At 38.3% G+C, this 23,747-nt stretch overlaps 1 protein-coding gene across 1 annotated transcript in view; it reads left to right on the forward strand.

Moving 5' to 3' along the window:
• The window catches only part of pgs1 (phosphatidylglycerophosphate synthase 1), a 38,235-nt gene extending 15,969 nt beyond the window's left edge, over positions 1-22,266 (forward strand). Inside the window, exons 7-11 of the mRNA XM_079845960.1 lie at positions 4,949-5,364; positions 6,297-6,372; positions 9,288-9,436; positions 11,684-11,847; positions 20,961-22,266. Coding sequence (XP_079702086.1) covers positions 4,949-5,364; positions 6,297-6,372; positions 9,288-9,436; positions 11,684-11,803 — 761 coding nt within the window. The 3' untranslated portion in view covers positions 11,804-11,847; positions 20,961-22,266. The remainder of the gene's footprint in view (positions 1-4,948; positions 5,365-6,296; positions 6,373-9,287; positions 9,437-11,683; positions 11,848-20,960) is intronic.
• Positions 22,267-23,747: the final 1,481 nt, after the last annotated feature.

Here is a 23,747-nt window from a genome sequence, read left to right on the forward strand (position 1 = left end):
GACATATTGAGATTAAAACACAAGGCTGTGCCTTCTATATTGGATCCGACAGGAACGGTTCAACAAACTTATGTGAGTAAAACATGTTTTCTTTAATATATATGTGTTAGTATTGCATTGTTACAGATCGTTTGATATTGATTACATACCTTAGCACGCTGTCACAGGCTGGAGAAGGTGTTATTGGTTAATTCGTGATCAGACTCGGACTTGTAATGCTAGCTCGCAAAGCCCCGGGGCTATGTGTTTTTCAGACGGGCTATCACCGGCCAGCCGACGTGTGTGTGTGTGTGTACGGTTCGCAGTTATATTCACTGATGATCGGGCGAAATGATACAGAAATAACATTCCAATCAATCGCGGGAGGATGAGAGATGAATCATTGTGTTTGTTTGATAAAGACATTTTGCGAGCCCTGGCTGTGGGCTGGGCGATTCATTCCAGATGCCGTTTGCACACGCTGTCACTGACAGGGTGAGCAGAAGGTCATTAAATATGCAAATCTTATCCATACGTAGCCGTGGGCGTTTACTTCCAGGTCTTCAGTGCGGCACGCCCATCAAAACCGACCATTTTTTAGAGAGCCTCAAAACCAAGGTAGATATTACTTATTCATTATGATGTTTTTGAATGTAAAAACAATGCAAACGTCATAAGTTGACCTCAGACAACAGTATAAAAAAATTAAAAAGCCACTTCATGACACCTTTTAAGAATAACAATGAACACACCATTCAAGCAACTGTCGCCCCCGAATTGACACTAATTCTAACGTGAAAGTAAATGTTCATAATGGCCATATTAATATGTTATTGCAATACTCAGCATATCGCAATATTTTACAAATCGCAATAATATTGTATCGTGGCTTAAGTATAGTGATAATATTGAATCATGGGGCCTCTGGCGATTCCCACCCCTAACGTTCACGCATTAGGGCAGTAGGCGGAGAGCAGGCAGTCTTTTGTGGCTGTTCAAATGCATTCAACCACATGAGCGTTTACACTACGAAAGCAATCCGGTCAAATGTGATTACGACTACCTCTGTAAGTGGTCAAAAGTGGACAAGCTCAAAACATTTACACCTGTATTTAGTGTTGTCCACTTGTGATCCGATCTACCAAAAAACATCTTAATACCAGGTGTATACAGGGCCTATGTTGTTTTAGCTCCTGAAATGAAAACGGAGTAAAAGCCTAAAAACATTCACTAAATGAATGCCAAACTCAACTTCCTTATCTTGGCGGCGAATTCTGAGTGATAGATTGTGGAGGATGCATCTAATTTACATAATCTGGCCTTATTTAGTGACCTTATTTCTGTATGCAGCTCATCAGTGACAGTATATGCAGGAAGAGTAAAGGCTAGTATGAGTTAAGGTCCATGATATACTTCAAGTGAAATCGAAGAACCAATATGTGATGTAATTTCGTCAATTTTTAATTGAAAGTGAGACTGACACAATTTTTTTTACATGTTAAAGGTGCCCTAGAATGAGTTGAAACAATATTTTAATATTATCTACATAGAGGGCATGTGACTTATTTAAAGGCATAAATGGTCCAGATACGGTTTTACAGATCCATTTATAACCCTAGAAATTGTCCCTAGAATGAAATGGTCTGTTTTTGCCTTATTTGGAAGGGTGCAGATTTTGAGGAACAACCAATTGATTTGACGCTTCTGAGTGGTAAGTTTAGTCTTTATTTTCAGTAAGAACCTGCAAAACATAACGTCAGTACTATAACTTCAGTCTAAATGTTAACTAGCATATAACATTAACTTTACACGTAACACACAACGTAAGCAGTCACAACTTTGTTTTTAGCATTGTTAAAACATTTTAATTATTGTAATGCGATTTTACAATGATAGATTCTTCACTTTTAATCACAAACTTTAAACAGAGAACTGGGTAGCGCATAAATATGTTGTTTGTACAGTACAGTACAGTTTTTTAACAAATTGACTAACGTTAGATGCCTTGTCAAATAACAATCGTTTCAACTTAAGTGGTGGAGAATGTGACGTTAGCTTTAAGGATCGAGTGAGCTATCTGTAAGAAACTAAACTAACATAGTTAGTTCCTGAGTTGTGTTGTTGATGATATATATAGGCTAAATTATAATTCTATCCGACAAAAGGGATTGCCATATGTATCTACGGTTGTATTTTGTAGATTTATATGACAACACTGGAAGGAAATAATATTAACCTTTGACATTTGTCATACTGTTATGTGTGCTAGTTACTTGGATTTGCCCATTGTTACTGTACTAGCATCTTGCGTTGGATCTAGATAATACGGGATATTATCGTTAATGTAAATAGTTTCGACAGTCAATAAGTGGATAAAATCACTACTTGCTGCTTGTGGGAATATAGTTTGAATTGCCGCTTCTTCAGTATCAGACGCTGAGCGAAGCCTGTTTGATATTGTCCCAGCCAGGTTAGAAAAACTGTCCGTGGTGAAATGGGCCGATCAAACAAACAACTTTGAATTAAATTGTTGCGGTATCCGTTTATAGATAAACATCAACCATGCCTGTTGACAGTTTTGTTCTGTGGGAAGGGTATGAACAGTCCTCACATCTCCTGCACAGCCTGGAACATAACTTTTATTTACATGATCTGCCATTTTCGCTATCCTCGCTTGATGCTTGTTAATTCACAATAACGTTGCCTGCAAAACTCCCAGTGATGATTCGGCTGTGCAGTTCTGCCTGGCCTTGAACATGTGCTGGCAAATGCAAATGTTGGGGGCGCACATATTAATGATCCCGACTGTTGCCTATTTTTCTGTGGTGTTTTTCACGCACAAGGTTTACATATGAAGGAGGAAACAATGGTGTTTGAGACTCACTGTATGTGATGTCCATGTACTGAGCTCTTGTTATTCAACTCTGCTAAGGTTAGTTCAATTTTTCAGTCTAGTTTTTCACCTTTAAATAATGTGAAGCTGCTTGGTTTAAAGGAATATATTGTATGATGTCACTTGACTGGAGTTTCAGAGCTTGTGCAAACATATCCACATAAATATGATCAGATGCTTTCTTAACTGCTGTTTTCTCACCCCTGTCGTTTTTGTTGTTTATTTTGTAATTGAGAGAAAGGCACAGCACATTTTTACATATTTTTTACAACCGCTTTGGTGGCGTCTGGATGTTTGCTAACAGTATACCGCTGAAAAGGTATTTAAAACCTTTAGCAAAGAATGAAAAAGAACTTCGCTGTCAGTATATGGGAGCCTTTACTGGAGAGCTGGTCCATTGAGAAGCTTATCCGCTGAGTCGGCAGTCAGGTCCTGCCCCTTTATCTCCAGTAACTGGATCCCACAGTCTGTCGGTAAGAGCCGCTGAACTTCGTGGTCCTGTTAACTGGATGTGTTTGGACCTCTGAGGCCTTGAGGCTTGGGGTGGCTGGCTTTGCATCCGTGGGGAAAGCCCCTGTATTCTGCTTCAAAGAGCCGTTTATTTGTTCTCCGCCAGCCACACATTTCTTGTTCTCTGCATTTAACAAACAGAATATACAGAGCGGCCTTGCTGCACATTCTCCGTTAACCAAATAAGCACAGACACCGTTGTCTTCCATACATTACCAACATTCAGCGTTCTGCACTGAAGCTAATTCATTATTTACAGATTATCTCTCTTGCTATGACTCACCGTGGCACATTATGTCTAGCAGAGGCGCCAGGGTTTGACAGAGCGCCTTTCCAGACGGTCAGCAGTTATTGACCCGTGTCTCTGAGGTTTTGATCATGCATTTGCAGGATCTCGCATGAACAAATACCTGAAATAATGGATTGGATTGGAAAATTACGTGTCGTTTTTTTTCATGCATACCTGTTCAAATGAGTGTGAATGTAAACACCCTGTTAAGATCAGTTTCCTAGAATTGTTCTGTTTATCTTTGCTTTCAGGTATTTTGACTTGATTGACATTTTAAGACTTCTTTCCAAAACCTTGTGTGTTATTCTACTATACTCGCTGAAATAGAACTTGAAAGAGGCATATTTTGAATGCTCTGTGTAGGCAGAAACTTCTTACATCTGAGAGACTCATAATTGCTATTGTTGATTAGCTAGCACAGTGATATTTGTCACCTTTCAAAACTTTGGGGTCTGTAGGACTTTTTTTTAAAGTAGTGAATCATTTTATTCATTAATGATTCATTAAAGTGACAGTATAGACATTTATAATGTTACAAAACATTACCATTTCAAATAAATGATGTTCTTTTGATCTTTATATTCATCAAAGAAAAAAAATCATGATTCCACAAAAATATTAATCAGCACAACTGTATTCAGTTTTGGTAATAATAAATGTTTCTTGAGCAGCAAATCAGAATATTAGAATGATTTCTGAAGGATCATGTGACACTGAAGACTGGATTAATGATGCTAAAAATTCCGCTTTGAAATGTTGAAAACATTTAAAATATAAACCAGTTATTTTAAACTGTAATATTTCATAATATTACTGTTTTTACTGTATTATTGATCAAATAAATGCAGCATAAGATACTTTCTTCAAAAACATAAACTTTTTAACAGTAGTGTAATAAGCAAAAAATACATAGTACACACATCAGATAAAATAATCAAATGTAACTGTATCAATCTATTTTTCTCAGTATTTGTCAGTAGTGAATGAAATATATTTATAATCATATGTCATGCTTTTTCTGCCATTTTATTAGGATGCCATTTTTTATTTAATTTTTTTCACTGATCTCACCACAGTGCAGTATGGGATCTGTGATGTGACTTTAAAATTTGTCCTCAACCTATTTTTTTAGAACAGCTTTTGTGTCACTGTGCTTAAAAGGCTGCTTCTGTATGGATCTGACTTGGTTTTGGAATGCAGCCTTTTGTATCCAATATTTATATGCGTTTCAACAGATTTGAGTGTTCTCAGATGAAGTCTGTCTTGTGGTCTAACAGGTAACAGAGCAGAGTTTTCTGCGTCAGCACAGAAGCGGATCATGGAGGTGGTGAACATGGCCCGTGTCCGACAGAGCATGCTGGAGGCAGAATGCTCAGAGGTTCCAGACTCCGATGGGACGGTGCCAAATGACACCTGGATCTTTCCACTCATGCAAATGAAGCCCCTGGGCATTTACTTGGATGAACAAATAACCAAACAACTGCTCATAGAGGCTGGTGGAGATTCTATCATCTACCTGACATCGGGTTACTTCAACCTGACGCGCACCTACATGCAGCTGGTTCTGGGTGCGGCTGCAGATTACCGTATCCTCATGGCCTCCCCTGAGGTTAATGGCTTTTTTGGAGCCAAAGGAGTAGCTGGAGCAATTCCTGAGGCCTATGTTCATCTCGCCCGACAGTTCTACAATAAGGTGTGCTTTTCTTTACAGTTTTTGCCATAGGGCCTGGCAGTATGGCGTGTATATACCTGTGTTGGTAGAGATGAACGCTTCAGAGTAGACAGCTCTGTCTTTTATAAAAGGTGCAATTTAGTTTTGTCGAGTCATGCCACCCACGTCCAGTGCGGACGGGATGTAATCATGTAACTATAGGTTGTTTATGTTGCCTAGCAGAAACATCACAAATTGGGGCATTAATATAGAATTCAACTGATTTGTTGACTTACTGTCACACGTAATATATTGGCTATTTTATCATATTTGTTACTATTTGTTGCTGTTTTTGCACTCAGGCCAGACTTCATAAATGTTTTTTTTCTTCTGGATTATCAAATTAAAACAACAAGTATTTCGTGATGCTCAAAAGTTTAAAGGTACTCTGTAATTTTTTTTATATTATTACGGTTTAAAATAACTTTTCTGTTTTAATGAAATTTAAAAAGTAATTAATTTGGCAAAGCTGAAATTTCAGCATTATTATTCCAGTCTTCAGTGTCACATGATCCTTCAGAAATTATTCTAATATGCTGATTTGGTGCTCAAAAAACATTTATTATTATTATCAATGTTGAAAACAGTTGTGCTGCTTAATATTTTTGTAAAACTTTACATTTCTTTGAATATAAACCTCAAAAGAATGTATTTAAATGTCTTTACTGTCACTTTTTGATCACTGTAATGCGTCTAAACTAATATTAATTTATTCATTTTTTTATGGCTTTGCTGTCCAACATTGCTCTGCCCACCCTTAATTTTGCCGTTTATTATTGTTGCTTGTTCTATAGATGAGCTGCAGCTACAAATTGCACTCAATAAGCAGGGTTTGGGTGGTGTTTTTATGCTAATGTTTTATAACCTTTTTGTTGGTTTTAAAAGTGAAACATTCAGCACCCCGTCCATTTCAGGTGTGTCAGCTGGGTCAGCAGAGCCGTGTCCACTTGCATGAGTACCATCGCCCCGATTGGACATTTCATGCTAAAGGTAGGTGTTTGTTTTCTGAACTATTTTTTTTAGAACTGGACTAGATCAGCCCAGTTCCCAAAACTTGGGTGTAACAGGAAAGCTCATAATTTAATGCGCAGAGCAGGTTTCCCAGCACCTCTGATTGAATAGCGTCAGAGTTCTTCCTGGACCGCTTCAGGACACAGAGGCTGCCAGACAGATGTGATGTTTTCTCTGTAAAGAAGAGGTATGCTTTGGCCACGTTTTTTGGCTGATGAATGTTAAGCTATTTCAGCTTCACTGTTTCAGTATGTTATTTAAGACAAATCAAATGCACAACCGGGCCAAAAGCAACATGATCACCACTGTTATTTTTCAACCTGTTTGTAACTAGGAGTGGTTATTAGTTTGGTTTAAAAAATACATGATTTCATTCTAAATTTGATTTGGTTATTCATATGGCATTAACTGAGTCTCCCCATACACTTTAATAAAGGCCCCTTACCTGAAGGGACAGAATAAAATGATGTCTGGAGAAAAATAGATGCATGACAAACCTGAGCAGCGTCTGTGGAATTCAATTTCATGCTCCTGTTGAGAAGTCTGGCTTATTAGATAAAGCCTTGTCATGCCATCATTTTCCTGTAAACAGTGGAGCTGAAGTGGGAACATAAGGGTGCAGAGGTCCCCTCAGCAGAGCTACAAAGAGAATCAATGAACATTAGCTGCCGTTCTAACGCTGGCTGTGCACCTCAGGAAATAGACTGTTGGTGAATGGCTTAACTGAGTCCACCTCACTGTTTCATAACTACGTGTCATGCCATAACTACACAATTCTGTCACCAAAAAGCCTGTTTTTCTATTGGCACTTTGGCAGACAAAAGTGGTAGCAAGTAGCTTGTTTTCTTCTAATGGGGTTATGTGGCAAAAACCGCCGTTGAGATGAATTCATGTTCAGCATTAAAAGAACTTTAGGAACTTTCTGTTAAGAACTTTGTATAGCCATGTTTTCACCTCAGGAACTAGATGTGGTACTTTGGGGTGGTACTCTTGTGTGTTTCGATGGCAGGGACCAGGGTATGAATGAAGTTCCGGGTAAAAATGTCCCCCTCAAATAGTCCCTGCTCACGAGGTAGTACTTTTTCAGAGCTCAGTAACTTTTGGGGGTGAGAATTGGGCGCTGAACATGCTGATTTGGTTGAGTTCACGCAGCATTTTATTTCAACCACCATTTTTACTTTACACTGCGATGGAAACAAAGACAGCAACAGGTCTAGGGGATGTATTAGGCAGCAATGGAACATTTTGTCATCAAAGTTGATGTGTTAGAAGCAGGAAAAATGGGCAAGCATTAGGTTTTGAGCGAGTTTGACAAGGGCCAGATTGTGATGGCTAGACGACTGGGACAGAGCATCTCCAAAACTGCAGCTTTTGGGGGTGTTCCCGGTCTGCAGTGGTCAGGATCTATCAAAAATGGTCCAAGGAAGGAACAGTGGTGAACCGGCGACAGGGTCATGGGCCAAAGCTCATTGATGCACATGGGGAGCGAAGGGTGGCTCGTGTGTTCCGATCAAACAGACAAGCTACTGTAGCTCAAATTGCTCCAGAAGTTAATGCTGGTTCTGATAGAAAGGTGTCAGAATACACAGTGCATCGCAGTTTGTTGCATATGGGGCTGCATAGCCGCAGACCACTCGTGCCTATGCTGACCCCTGTCCACCACTGAAAGTGCAACAGTGGGCATGTGAGCATCAGAACTGGACCACAGAGCAATGGAAGAAGGTTCCTGGTTTGATGAATAGTGTGGATGGCTGGGTGCGTGTGCATTGCTTACCTGGGGAACACATGGCACCAGGAAGCACTATGGGAAGAAGGCAAGCCGGCGGAGGCAGTGTGACGCTTTGGGAAATGTTCTGCTGGGTCATGCCATCCATGTGGACCACCTACCTAAGCATTATTGCAGACCATGTACACCCTTTCGTGGAAACGGTGGCTGTGTGCTCTTTCAGTAGGATAATGCGCCCTGCCACAAAGCAAAAATGGTTCAGGAATGGTTTGAGGAGCACAACAGCAAGTTTGAGGTGTTGACTTGGCCTCCAAATTCCCCAGATCTCAATCCAATCGAGCATCTGTGGGATGTGCTGAACAAACTAGTCCGATCCATGGAGGCCCCACCTCGCAACTTACAGGACTTAAAGGATCTGCTGCTAATATTTTTGTAACGGTGTAAAAGTCTTGATCATTGTTGATCCATTTAATCCATTGTTGCTGAATTAAAGTTTTTTTCCTTTAAAACCCCCAAACTTTTGAAAGCTAGTGTATGATCACAAAGTGGTTTATAATCTAGATGCCCAATGTCATGATGTTATGAAGAAAAAACTGTTTTGCATTGAGTTTGCTTGTTTTGGTTTAAAATTAAATTGAATTAAGCTTAAAAGCAGGTATAGATGCATATGAAGGCTAATTGCTGTTGCACGTGTCCATAAGGAAGTCCTCAGGAATTAATTCTATAGTATTCCCGGCAGTTGTGTTACCTGATATTCAGCTTTCATCAACAACATTACCTCAGGTCAGGGTGGTTGTCATTGGCATGTGTTTGAAGTGGCAAGCAATGCCTGTAGCCTATTAATAGAACACATGTTTGGTTTGTATTCATAGCACAACTATGACAATTTAGTTTTTTTTCCTTTTAGATGAGTTGTGCATTGTTGGCTGTGGAAATTAAATATGCTTTTAAGCTCATGTGACTGGAAAAAAATACAGAAAAATCACTGTAAAAATACACTGTAAAAAAGCATATGCCAAATGCACAATTATGAAAGTGAGGGCGCTTTCAATATTTTTAGAACAGAGTCCGTAAACAATTGTCCAAATAAAATGAAGAATTATATAAAGCACTTCTCATCATCTGGTCTGGTCAATTCAATTTCTGAATTTTTTTTCACTCTTCACAGGTCTTTGGTACTATGTGGGAGGAAGAGACCGCCCCTGCCTCACTCTTATTGGCTCCCCAAATTTCGGCTATCGCTCTGTGCACAGGGATCTTGAGGCTCAGATCGCCATAGTAACAGAGAACGAGGAACTCCAGATGCAACTGCAACAGGTTGGGCTTCCTCTACGGCAGGGGTTTTCAAACTTTATAATGCCAAGTCAAGTCAAGTCAACTTTATTTATATAGCGCTTTTAACAATGTAGATTGTTTCAAAGCAGCTTTACAGTGTTAAACAGGAAAATAATGCAGCATAATTTTATTCAGCTGTAGAGCCATTCTGGAAAAATTTCAAGTATCATACAGTGACAGTGTGGGCTTTAGATCAATAATTTGATCAGTAATTTAGTTTAAATGGTTAATTTAGTTTATTATTTAGATGTATTTCGATGTTTAGTTGAAAAATTTAATGTCCCCAACTGAGCACGCCAAGCCAGAGGCAACAGTGGCAAGGAAACCAAAACCCCATTAGGTGACCTAATGGAGAAAAATAAACCTTGGGAGAAACCAGGCTCAGTCGGGGTGCCAGTTCTCCTCTGGCCAATTAACAAACAGCGTATTATTATTATTATTATTCTGGCAGTTTTACAGCTCGGAGGTCATAATAGATCAGAATATTCGAGGGACCGGGGGCAACATGCTGGAGACGGGTTTATTGAGGATGATGTTGATTAAATAATTATTAAAGTGCAATATTCGAATGATCGGAGGCAACACGCTGGAGACGGGTTTATTGAGATGCCGTGTCGATGAGGCAGTTTCAGGGGGAGTCTAATCACGGTCTCCCAGACACTTCGGGGTCCTGTGTTGGTCTTCTCTGGGCGCAGGTCCACCATCTGAACTGGATACGGCCCGGATCCAGCTGACTGCAGTAAACCTCGGGATAAAACAGAGAGACTAACATTAGCGTAGATGCCATTCTTCTGATGATGTAACGAGTACATCAGGTGTTATGGGAAGTGTTCCCGGTTCCGGCTGACCTAGTTAATGCAGCCTAACAATCATTTCATTGAAAAAGTGTTTTATGTGTATGCCACAGTAAAGAGATGTGTTTTTAGTCTAGATTTAAACTGACAGAGTGTGTCTGCTTCCCGAACAATGTTAGGAAGACTGTTCCAGAGTTTAGGTGCTAAATAGGAAAACGATCGACCGCCTGCAGTTGATTTGGATATTCTCGGTATGATCAACTGGCCAGAATTTTGAGACCGCAGTAGACGTGATGGAGTATAATATGTTAAGAGCTCGCTCAAGGACCCCCAAATATAATGAACTTTTATGAGGGACCCACTTCCTTAAATCCATCTATTTTTATGTATGAAAAAACATTTAAACTGTAGATAAATAGTAAGTGTGACATTATAAATGCAACATATTGTTTCCCAACTTAAATTGGCTATTAATGTTGGATGTATAAACCCCAAGAATAATATTTTCAATTAAAAGGTATTTGTATAAGCAACTTTCACAATAAATGTATGCAAGCACCTTGCGTACTGCGTTAAGAAAACTGCCTTACAACCCCAGTGAGCGAGATAAAGGAGACTAGTGAGAAAAACTCACTAATGATACAAAGCAAACAATTACAATTCTGGAATGTATACAGCACGAAAGGAGAGAAACATTTAGAAATGAAACCGTTAGAATATTCGGTAGACTTTATCCATTTTTGCTTTGTCTTTTTATTCTCTGAAATTTTCTGGGGACCCCTTAGAACCTTCTGGAGGACCCCTGGGGGTCCCTGGACCCCAGTTTGAAAACCCCTGCTCTACGGCACTTTCTTAGAGTACTAGGTCATATAACCCATACATCTTGTGTCGGGATGTGTTGTAATAACAACTATGATTTCTCTGGCTTATCATTTTTGTAAGGGTTTACTGGAAACATCATAAAACATCATACACATAAAACGTCATATCAAGAGACTTGTTTTATTACAGTTTAAACCGGATATCATTGAATGTTGACAATTTATGTTGCTTTATGAGTCTTTGACGGGCACCATATGAGGCTAATTTAAAAACTGTGATTGTCCGTAACACTACAGATTTTTTGTACCAGAGAGACACACATATATATGTATATATATGTATGTACGTACGTAAAGTAAATGCTGTAACCATTAATCTATTCTGGGAACAGAGGCTATAATAGTGAATGCTTAATTGGTAGTGCCATCAGTTTTTACAGATTGGAACTGTTTTAAATAATCATTTACAACCTGATAAGTGAAGATTACAGGAAACTTTGTTTACATAGTTATCTTTTTTGAGAAAAACACTTGAGATGACATAACACTTGAGATAGAGAGATTACAAATAAAAAAAATGGTTGACGTAAAGTCTTGTTTTCTGTCTTGTCCAGGAGCAGGAGATGTTGTACCAGAGCTCGACACAAGTGTCAAACTCCACATTTAATCAGCCGGACCGCCATGTAAAGTTGTGGGTGAAACTGGTTACTCCACTCATCAAGAACTTCTTCTGAGTTCAACAGGCCTTAAGTGATGGATATCTCACTGTCTGTGACAGGTTGGTTGCTGTAATACCTTTTCAACCTTTGCTGTAGAAGATCAGGCACATTATAGTGTTAGTTATAGTTTCAGACATGAGTAATTCCTTCTGGAAAAACCATCTTAAGATGGTAGCTGCGGTTTGGTGCAAGGAAGCCGGTTATTAGCCAGGCCAAGCTGGTTATTATCTGGTCCAAGCTGGTTATTAGTTGAACCAGGCTGGTTGTTAGCTGTTCTATCAGCGACCATGTTCCAAAAACCGTCTTGACCACCTTAAAGTCGTAATGAACCCTATTTACCATCTTAATACGTGTCCCTGGTCTCATTGTGAACGATTTATTGGTGGTTATATTTAACATATAATCAACATAGAACGAAGTCCGTACTCTACATTTTATATTTAAAAACACTAATAACAGTTATTTTTATAGCATATTTGTTAGTTAAAAAAATAAAATTGTTTATTCCTCATGTTAGCTTTCTGCATTAATGTTAACAGATGCAACTTTTGATTTTAAAAATGTATCATTAAATGTTAAAATTAACATTTAACTGAGATTAATGTTGAAGTATTCAAGTGAAGTATTGTTTATTGTTAGGCCATATTAACTAAACTAATGGAGTTAACAAATAAAACCTTATGGGAGTTAAGTAACACCCACTTTTCACAATCCAATCAATTTCCAATGGACAAAATCAAGTACCACCCTATTTTTTTATTATTGGTTTTTATTGTCCTGTTTTATATGCAATTATGTCATTTTTTTCTGAAGTAAAATGGGTTGCAAATGGTAATTCATGTTGATTTAAAGCTGCAGGGACTAGTTGGTATCAGCTATTGACCAGCTACCATTCTCAAGCCGGATTTTCCATTAGGGATGGTTTGGTGGTATCGGGTATTGTGTGTTTTATTATGTTGAAGCATAAATGAACCATTCGCATGAAATGCTATGAAGGTAGAAGCAAACAAAAACAGCATTCAGCATTTTATTCCGCTTCCAAACAAATGACTTGGCTCTCTTGCACTCAGTTTAGTCAGACTTTCCCCGAAAATGGATATACAAAACCTCGGCCTGCCAGACAGTGGGTTTTTAAGAATTTACATTGTCACTCCAGTGGTTCCTTCAACCCAAATCCTCGTCACACAGCCCGGCGTAGAGCTAGCATGGCCAGACCACAGGATGAATCTAGCCATTCCATGGCTGTCAGGCACAGGCTGCTCAGCAGACTTCAGCTGCACTGGCAGTGACCTCCACAAGCTCTCCGTCGCTAACATCTGGAGTCCGTTACGGCTGTTTTTCCTGCGTGCTGTACGATTCCTTCTCTTTCCTCCATTTGATTGCTAACATGCTCTATCTCACTTGCTAAATGTCAGGATTTAAGATAATTTCCCCTTTGAGCCTTTGGTATTAACAAAATGAGGCTGTCTGTAAGTAAATATGTAAAATCAAACAAAGTTGAAAGACCTCAAGCATGCCATCATGAGCAGCCCACACAGAATCTGCAGAAAGCACAGCAGAATTGTTCATTTCGGTGTGTGTGTTTAATTAAATATGTATGCTAATTTGAGCTATTAATATGAGTCCAGTGGCCCAAAATATAATTTGAACACTCAAGACTTAACCAGTGCCGCCGCTCCCATTACGCGCATTTTTACTGTTATACGGTGGGGGGCGCTATTTCGCGTCTTCTTTAAGAGTACCAAGTCTCCTGATCAAAACACAGGTGAAAAAGAAGCAGAAACATGCAATATCATATGTAATCATATGCATATGTAAAATAACGCGATCATCAATATTAAACAGCATGTAAATCAAAACTGCCTAATGTTGCCAAAATGAAATGGTGACCCAGGACGAGGTATAGGACTGTGAAGCTTTAGGGGTGTTGATGGACTTGATCTACTCCATCTATCTTTTGATCATCGTTCTGAAACCGATCCAGACATTGGATTTTTCTCAGCTTTTTGCTCAATGTTGCTCTTTTATTCTAATGCTGCCCATATTCAAGTGTTGATAAAAAAGGAATGCATGAAGCTAAATATTGTTTTGTATCTTTCTTTTGATTTATTGCATGTTAAGTTATTGATACAATAAAATATACTGGGAGCCATGGGCGTCGGAAGCAAAAAAAATGTGGGTGGGTCCTCTCAGAATATTTTTACTGGAGTAGATGCCATTTACATTACATTAAAGGTCCCATGGCATGGCATTTTTCTATTATTTTATAATGTTTCCTGAGGTGTACTTATAGTGTTAGTATGATTTTTAAATCATAAAATGTCATAGAAATAAAAGGCATTTTTTCTATACTGCTGTTTGCCCTGTGGCTGAATGCCCTGTTACAAGAGGCGTGTCTGCTGTGAGACTTCAGTAAAAACGCCCACTGTTGTGATTGGCTGACATCTTTGCATTTGATATGAGCGGAGGGGGCGTGGTTTAACGAGGTCTACGAGGCACGAGCAGGCACGAGCTGCTGCCAGAGAGACGGATGGACCGGAGTTCACTTCACATCGGTTCTGTCAGTCTCAGTTCAGTGAACTGTTTTAGTTACAGCATATACTTCAGGTTATTAGTCTATTTCTAGTCGGAGGGGCTGTCACTCATGTCAGAAAGTTAGTAACTTTAGTAAATTATGGATCAGCGCTGACTGGAGACGCGAACCATTTAGAACGATTCAGTCCGATTTGGTGAACTGATTCGGTTCACTAAAAAGAACCGGTTCAAAAGAAAGATCGTTCGCGAACCGGACATCACTAATGTACCAGAGACTGAGCTCAGCGATTGCTAACAAAGTTATTTATAGTAACTACTGAGTTATGAGAGCGCTGTCAGTCAGCGCGAGTTTATTGTGTTTGTATTTGAGAGTTCTGAATAAACACGAGTCCCAGTCACGCCGAGTCCGTCTTCATCATTATTACCAACTTTGTAACACATGCAATGTACCATTACAGCTGTCGAGATGAACGAGTTATGAGTAAGTGTTTATAATACCATTATTTTTAGATATGTTCCTATCATATGGAAAGCGTCAGTGACGCGCATTGAGTACACAGCGCAAACAAAGACACAACAGCAGTAATCGAATGTAATCCAGTTTATTGTGGGAATAGCTGGCTAGCCTAGCCCAGAGACCCTCACGCTTACCCCCCTTCTGCTTAATCTCGCGCCGCGTTTGGTGCCTCCGCTGTGGGCCAGATGCAGTACCGGGGGTCGGGGATGTTGGAGGCCGACCGATCAGTGCAGCCCGAGCCTCGGCGTGTGTAAGGTTTATCTCTAAAGATGTTACTCTGCTGATGTTGAGCAGAAACGACTGTATGCACATTGTAGAACAGATAGACGCGACGAGGACGTACAAAAACACTGACTCACAAGATAGAAAACACGAAAACACCGTTCTGTCGGGAGAGAGAGAAGCCGCAGCGTGTGCACGAATAATAAATAATTAGCTACACATCAGAAATCACTGATCACAGATCAGAAGGAACTGAAAAAAGACTTCTGTTTTCATTTGTACATCCAAACACTGAGAAACTGCCAGCGTTCACAAGCAATGATCTCTCGAGCGTTTGCATGGGCGTGCCAGATTCTCTGGGCGGAGGAAAGGGAGGGAACCGTTCCTGCTTGGACGTCAAACCAGGAGACTTCAGGATTGGCTCGTCTGGCCTGTCATTTTCTCAAAGGCAGAGAAAGACAGCCAGAACTCGGCTTTACACCGATCAACATTTCTATCCACTTGGGGACAATATTCAGGCTAGGGGAACTCATATTAATGTTGAAAAACCTCATAAAATGAAAATTTCATGCCATGGGACCTTTAAGTACAAATATATCGTCTTGTTTGCTAAACATCTGGTTGGACAAGGCAAGATTACGGAAATGACTGTGTCATTAAGAGCGGCAATAGTGTAGGTGGCATCAAGGTTTGACACAAATCGACCCGCGGTTCAAATCCGCCTTTTGCCGAACTCACTCTGATCCCTTTTCCCACCACATATCAGATCGGAAAGGGATTTATTTTCAATTAAAATGAAGAAAATATTAGAAAAGTGGAAATAAAGAGTCTAACGTGTTTAATAATAAGTGTTTATCGGTTAGGGGTAGGTAAACAGACGTGCTGAATTTGAGACGATAAAAGTGAGTGGGTCCAATATCATTGATCGTAAAAAGTGGGTGGGTCTTGTCCCACCCACATACAATGGCTCCGATGCCCATGCTGGGAGCCATGAAACTTTTGTGAAAATGATCAAAAAAAGCTGGCAATTGCTGGCAACTTTTTTCAAAAACGCTGGCGGGGAAAGAGCTAAAACAGGGTTCCCACGCGTCCTGGAAAACCTGGAAAATGAAAGACCAATTCCAGTCCTGGAAAACACATGGAAAATGGGAAAAAAAGTCAAATGTCCTGGAAACGTTTGCGTTGTCCTGGAAAATAATTTTCCCTCCTTGTGGATGAACAAGGGTTAAACATTTTACGCATGAATGTTTGTTTTCAAGCAAGTACGCAATTTGACATTTCAGTACGCTGGTAGGACTTGCCCCTCTAAACTACGAACATTGTGAGTTCTGTGGCAAATGTGCACGTGCGGTACTCCTGTCTGACAACCAGTGTTAATTTTGTTAACGAAAACTATGATGAAAAATGTTCGTTGGCGACCTTTTTTTCCCTGACTAAGACAAGACGATGAGAGACGACACCCATGTCATTAAACGATAACTGTGACTAATAACATGTAATATCGTTGACGAAATAAGACAAGACTGAAATGTGTATAAACATTTTTTTAAACTTGACCAAAACCACTTGTTTTGCCGAATAAATGAGACAACACATTACATTCTGTTTTTACGAGCGTTCATGCTTACGGTTGCCAGATTAAAATAATGAATCCCCCAGGCAGAGCTTTTCTGTTAAAAGAACACGTTTCTACTCTGTCTTTTCAAAAGTATCTGGCAACGTGCGCGCGCGCGCACTATCTACACTGTTGAAGAAGCACGGATGATCAGAACACAGACAAGTAAGCTGGAGTTCAGCGATCTTCATTTGAGATTGGCTAAATGGATTTTGCATTTAAACACATTTAGCTTTACAAAAGGTCTATTCATTTCAGCAATATAATTGACAAAAACGGTTACAAAGATTTGATCAATCAAAATAATTTAGAGTCAAAAACACATAACTCATCAGTTTATGCCATTATGTTTACCAGATGGGTAATGTGCCTTGGTGCGAGCAGATGCAATTAATTTAGAAGTCCGATAATAATATTTTCTGACATTAGTGACTGATTGCGAATACAGCTTGACTGTGAGAGTTTGGACTTTTAAACTGATATCAGCAAGTAAAATAGCAGTGTATGAACTAAAGTAGAGAATAACTTCTGTTTTAGTAGAGTGGCATTGCAAGTAGAGGAAAGCAGGTGGCATTGTGAAAGACAACAATCTTTGCACAACTATAATACAGATATAACGGTATAGGTACAGTATCACATATGTTTCACAATATATCTCGATGTGATAATATCGGTATATCGCCCAGCCTTAGTTGTGATAACTTGACTCGCACTGTAGCAGCTGAAAAAGTCTTGAAAATGTCCTGGAAAAGTCCTGGAAAATCATTTCAAGAAAAGAGTGGAAACCCTGTAAAAATTTTACAAAGTGTTTTTGCTTGTTGGATTAGATTACAAAATATCAAAGTAGTGCTAGAGCTTTTCTCAGAACTAGCTTACTTTTTGAAGTAACTAGTTACTTTTTGAAGTAACTAGTTCTGACTGTTCTTAAGGGCCATTAATGGCACAATATGTAAGATTGTTGGATTAAAATATCCAAAAACCACTAGAACAATGTTATATATTTTGTTCACTTGCGTACTAACATTATCCCAAATGTTTCAGAGAATGTTTAAATCCAGAGAAATAAGCAATTTTAACCAGGACACGAGTCATGTCCGTGCATCTCCTATCAATGACATCATATCTGCGTTACCCTCGATTTCCATTTTTATTTTGTAGAAACCATGGAAACTCCAAAGACGCTTTTGTTATGTTTTATTAGACAGGTGAGAAACTGTTTGGATACATTCATCAACAGAAAACTAATCATTGTATTACAGCTCAACACAGTCTGTCTTATTGTTTAAATCTCGTTTTCTCAATTTACCGTGAGTGTCATGGTTTACCATGCCTAATCGATCTAGCTTACTGCAGAGTGTAACAAGTGTCTCATAGTTAGGGTTGGGTATCTTCTTTTTTTTTTTTTTTTCTCGATTACGGTGCCAAACCGATACTTTTAAAACAGTACCGGTGCCTAAACTTAAAAAAAAGAGCCACATAACTAGGTGGATGAGATTTAAAGAATGGCTTTTTATTGATTTTTTTTTATTATTATTATTTAAATTGAACAATTTATTACAAGTTTAAAGTATACTTAAATATATAAATACATACAAAACACAATTTACTTAACAAATTCACAGTAAAACTAAAGCCACCTAACCCAACTACAACAGGTCTAATTTAACCCTAAATAACAGTTACAGTAATAACAGCAGTAGTTTGTATTCTTGGTCTGCTACAAACCAGCTTCAGGCTTCAGCTTTATTTTGCAGAAATGTGATCATATTCTCTAGCTAAATATTTTAGAATGCATAGCCTTATTGTTTCCATGGCGACGCCTCAGGCTTCTCACATGACACACAGCTGCACAATAGCTCTGTATGACAGCTTAGCTGTATCGGGCTTATTTCGTTTTTTCTTTTTTATTCAAAATATTCACAAACTTGCTAACTATGTCATACTATCAGATATTCGGATTTTCAAATATGTGTGAGTGAGTGAATGTGTGTTAGTTGATCTATAATGCGCGATGGGCGGCGCCATGTTTGCGCCTCAGAGAATCGAATCTGTCGTATTTACATAACGTAAATTAATTCACATGTTACGAAATACATGAAAGTAAGTGACCGGCGAACAGGGAGAAGAATAGAGTAAACTATTTAGTTAATATATAATGTGTATCTGATATGAATAAAACACGTAGTCAAGTTATAACTGTCTGAAAGGATTGTTTTTGTTGCTTCCATAGACATCAGTGTGTGTTTTTTGCTATGAGCATTTAAATGTCTGAAACCTAAAATAAACATTATGTGGTTGAAAACACTTAATTGTTGGGATATGTGACGAGCGCTGAGCGTGTCTGTCTCTGGCTCGGCGCCAGCCAAAGCACGAAAAGCACGTTTTAATTTAAGTGGCATCAAAATCTGCGTTCAGATTCGATCCGGTACATACCGATTATATAGGTACCGGTGCCAATCGGTACCCAACCCTACTCATAGTAGCATTATAACATAACTTTCAACACACTCAAATAATGTATCTATAATATGATAAAACAGAGCTGCGTTAGCCCCCATACGCATGACCGGAAAAAGCAGACACGGTCGTCTGTGGCCTAATAAAAGCTCTGCGAAATCCGGAAGTCTTCAAGCTACGCTTTTGTTCTGAATGAGCAATCTCTAGCAGTGAAAAATTACATATTGTTGCTTTAACACCAAATAACTATAACAATGACGATAAAGTTTTAATAATCATCCTAATTCTATGAGAATAGGGGAATAGTTTACACCACAGCTGTAACGATAACCACACAGAGGAACGGAATAGTCTGAATCATTTTCAGAACGATTTTTTTATCCAGCTGCTCAGTGATAAAAACATTAAAAGTCAGGTTTTCTGGATTCTGTTTGGCTGTCAAAGCGCTTGAGCATTTAAAGTAACAGACGACAAATCTGCAGCGTATGCTTGGAATAAACAATGTTATGGTGTGTTGGTGTGGATGCTAATATAGTTACTGTTATAGTTATCGTTTTTGGTTATTGTTAGGCCTTTTAGGGTGATTTTTCAATGCATGTATGAAGTTAGGTTCACACAGGTGTCCTAGTAGAAGACCACAAGTAGTTCATGAACCATGTCCATATACTTTTTGTCCTCATTTTCAACGCTATATCAATTGTTTATCATTTAAAACCTAACAAATGTTTTGCTTGAAAGGTGTGCTTTTCTTTGAATGAATGTCTTGTGTTGGTATGTTGTTGTTTAATGCTCTTAATGTCGCTTTGGATAAAAGCCTCTGCTAAATGCATACATGTGAATGTAAATGACATTTTAAAGTGTGACACCGGTGTCCAAATATTTTGGACTAGTATTCTTGGCCATGTTGAAATCCATTCTATAGAATTCTGGAGATACATTTTTTTCAAAATCAGCTCCGAGAAGTGGTGTCACTTTCCAGGAAGAATTCCTTTTAAGTGACTGACCATGAGATCAATTCAACACAGATAGTAGTCACACTTCTGGAGAAATGGCTTTTAGAAAATTCCAGCCTCTACAAATACAGTGCTCTTCAATGTCAAAATATAAGGTTATTAGACTCTACATTAGACTTAATGTAAAATTAATAAAAAAGCAAATTATGTTTTGCAGTCCAACAAGCAGGTTTGTCTGTTTCTCACTCTGCCCTCTAGTGATTATTCAAGTACATTACGCTTAAACCAGAGAAATGTTTATTTACTAAAGTACTCAAATAAAATATGTAACCTGTGCTACTGACATGAATGATATCTCAAATTGTGCAGCTTATTAAAATTATTTAGAGAATGTAAAAAATCATATTTTTACAACGCATTATATAGGCGGTTTCATGCACTCTACTGTTTGGGGTCAGTAAGATGTTTTACTTAAAATACTTTTAGTAACATTTAAAGAACCCTGAACAAAAATATTATGGTTTCCACAAAAATATTAGTCACTACAAATAATACAATGCTCTCAAAATAAAAAGTTATTAGACGTACTGTAATATTAATAAAACGGCTAATTATGGTTTGCAGATCAATAAGCAGGGTTGTCTGTAGTTTCCTCCGTAGTTCTCACTCTGCCCTCTAGTGATTATTCAAGTACATTACGCTTAAATCAGACATGTTTGTTAATTTACTAAAGTTTTATTAAAAATTCAGCTGTCATCACTGGATTAAACAACATTTTACTCATTTTAAAATAAAAATAATATTTATATTCTAATAATATTTCACAATATTGCAGTTTTTACCTCAAGATCACCAGTTTTTTCTTTTTTTCAGATGGAGGTGGAACTACACGTGTGATTTGTACAAGAGGCATTTGCAAATATCGATGGTTTCCCTCAATGCAGATGGTTTTGAAGATGACTGGCATCGTGATGATGACCACTCAACTAATCAGCTCTGTGCTATTATATTTAATAACATTCATTCTGCTCTAACAACCTCATTGTTAGGAGAAAATGCATGTCAAACCAGAACCATGGATTTTTTGCCGGTGTGATGGATATGTATCTGTAAGCAACATGGCAGATATGAACATTTAGCCATCATTTTGATGTGCATCTAACATTTATATGTACATATTTTAGTTAATTTAATTTTTTTTTTCCTGTAAACATTTGTATTTTGTCACTTTAATAAGATGCTGTTTAACCTGTTTCATTTCTACTTCCTTCCGTTGTACTTTTATTTTGAATACGCAGTTAATTAATATTGATTTCATTAATAAGGTCAATACGTTTATCTTGGGAGTGCAAAATGATGCTGGTTGAGTCGTATACATTTCAGCAACCCTTCGTTACCTCAGCTAAAAATATCCATATTTCTCAGTCATCCTTTTTTTTCAGCGCAAACCATCAAGGCTTTTTAAATGAATATTAATTTAAATGAAAAATCATTAACTCTCATACGCATGTATTTTCCGAACCTGTATGACTTTTGTTTCTTGAGTGGAACACAAAAGGACAACATTCACTATTGATGTATTGAAAGCGATTTTAGTATTCCACTAGTTCCACATGGTTACTGAAACTGAGAATATGACTTCCATTAATAATTACTACAGAAGAGGTTTTAGGAGAGCTTGACGTTTTTAGGAGAGGCTTTAATGTTTACACAAACCTTTACACAATAAGCATGGGAATCTTTTTGAGTACCTTTGTATTCATGTGTAGCATTTTCGTGACTAGTTACTTGTTTAAAGGCAATATTGCAGTATTATTTCAACATCAGTTTCAGAGTTGGTTTGCAAAGTTGGTTTAATTTTGGTTCCAATGTGCATGGGGCAAGAGTGTTTGCCTTGTTAGGCTCATTAACATATTGAGACCAGATGATTATTATTATTATTTTTTTTGAGACACTTAACTGGATTTAAATGTCACGATTGTTAGTTTGGGAGCGATTAACATAGAAGCATGCTTTTGAGCGGTACAGTTTCCATCTCTTACAGACAGATGCTACCTGAGTAAGATGAGGCCTTAAAGCCACGTCATCCTACGCACAATGGACAAAAACATTCTGTATTTTAAGAAGGCGGGGGTTATTGTTGTTTTTTTTGTAAAAGAATAAAAGGCTTTAACAGTCATGGTTGAGTGCGTTATTTGATGTGATATACAGATGCGTGACCATGATTTTTGGCCTAATTTTTTCAGTCTGTTTTTCCAAACGGTATTTTAATGTTCCCTGCAAATGTTATTGTTCCATCCCCCGGTTGTTATTTAGGAAAGTTCTATTAACAGGAACTGAACGTTATTGTAACGTTCCCCTCCAAATGTTATTCCAACGTTCTCCTGCAAACATTATACTAAAGTTCCCTACCAAATGTTATTCTAACATTCCTCCCCCGAAAGTTATTCAGGAAAGTTCTAACAAACCGAACGTTATTGTAACGTTCCCCACCAAATGTTATTCTAACAGTCTTCCCCAGAAAGTTATTCAGGAAAGTTCTATTAACAGAAATCGAACGTTATTCTAACATCCCCCCAAACGTTATTGTAACGTTCCCCTCAAAACTTTATTCTATCTTTATCCAACAAATGTTATTCCAACGTTCTTTTGAAAACATTATACTAACGTTCCCTACCAAATGTTATTCTAACATTCCTCCCCCGAAAGTTATTCAGGAAAGTTCTAACAAACCGCACGTTACTGTAACGTTCCAATCCAAACGTTATTGTAATGTTCCCTACCAAATGTTATTCTAACATTCCTCCCCCGAAAGTTATTCTGGAAAGTTCTAACAAACCGAACGTTATTGTAACGTTCCCCACCAAATGTTATTCTAACATTCTTCCCCAGAAAGTTATTCAGGAAAGTTCTATTAACAGAAATCAAACGTTATTCTAACACCCGACCCCCCAAATGTTATTGTAACATTCCCCTTCAAACGTTATTCTAATGTTCCCTGCAAACGTTATACTAACGTTCCCCACCAAATGTTATACTAACATTACTCCCCGAACGTCCTTCAGTAAAGTTCCATTAATAGAAATCGAACGTTATTCTAACATCCCCCAAACGTTATTGTAACGTTCCCCTCCAAACTTTATTCTAATTTTCCCCACCAAATGTTATTCCAGCGTTCTTCTGAAAACATTATACTTACGTTCCCTACCAAATGTTATTCTAACATTCCTCCCCCGAAAGTTATTCAGGAAAGTTCTATTAACAGAAACTGAACGTTTTTGTAACGTTCCCCACCAAATGTTATACTAACATTCCTCCCCGAACGTTATTCAGGAAAGTTCTATTAACAGAAACTGAACGTTATTGTAACGTTCCCCCAAATGCAGACAGGAAGCGAAGAGAGAGAGAGAGAGAGAGAGAGAGAGAGAGAGAGAGGGGGACGGGAATGGGAAAGGTCTGCAAGTCAGGACTCGGGTCGCCCGAAGCACAACGGCACTATATGTCCGCACACTGCCTACAAGGCTATAAACACTGATAATAATAATAATAATTAATAATTTCTGCTGCATGGGCAGTCAAGTTTTATTGAAAGCCCTTTTGCTAGCCATGAAGTACCCCTTTAAGAAATCATAAAATAAAGACAGAGAAATAAAACAAAAT

This window comes from Gobio gobio (assembly GCF_949357685.1).
Source record: "Gobio gobio genome assembly, chromosome: 20".
Classification (NCBI taxonomy): Eukaryota; Metazoa; Chordata; class Actinopteri; order Cypriniformes; family Gobionidae; genus Gobio; species Gobio gobio.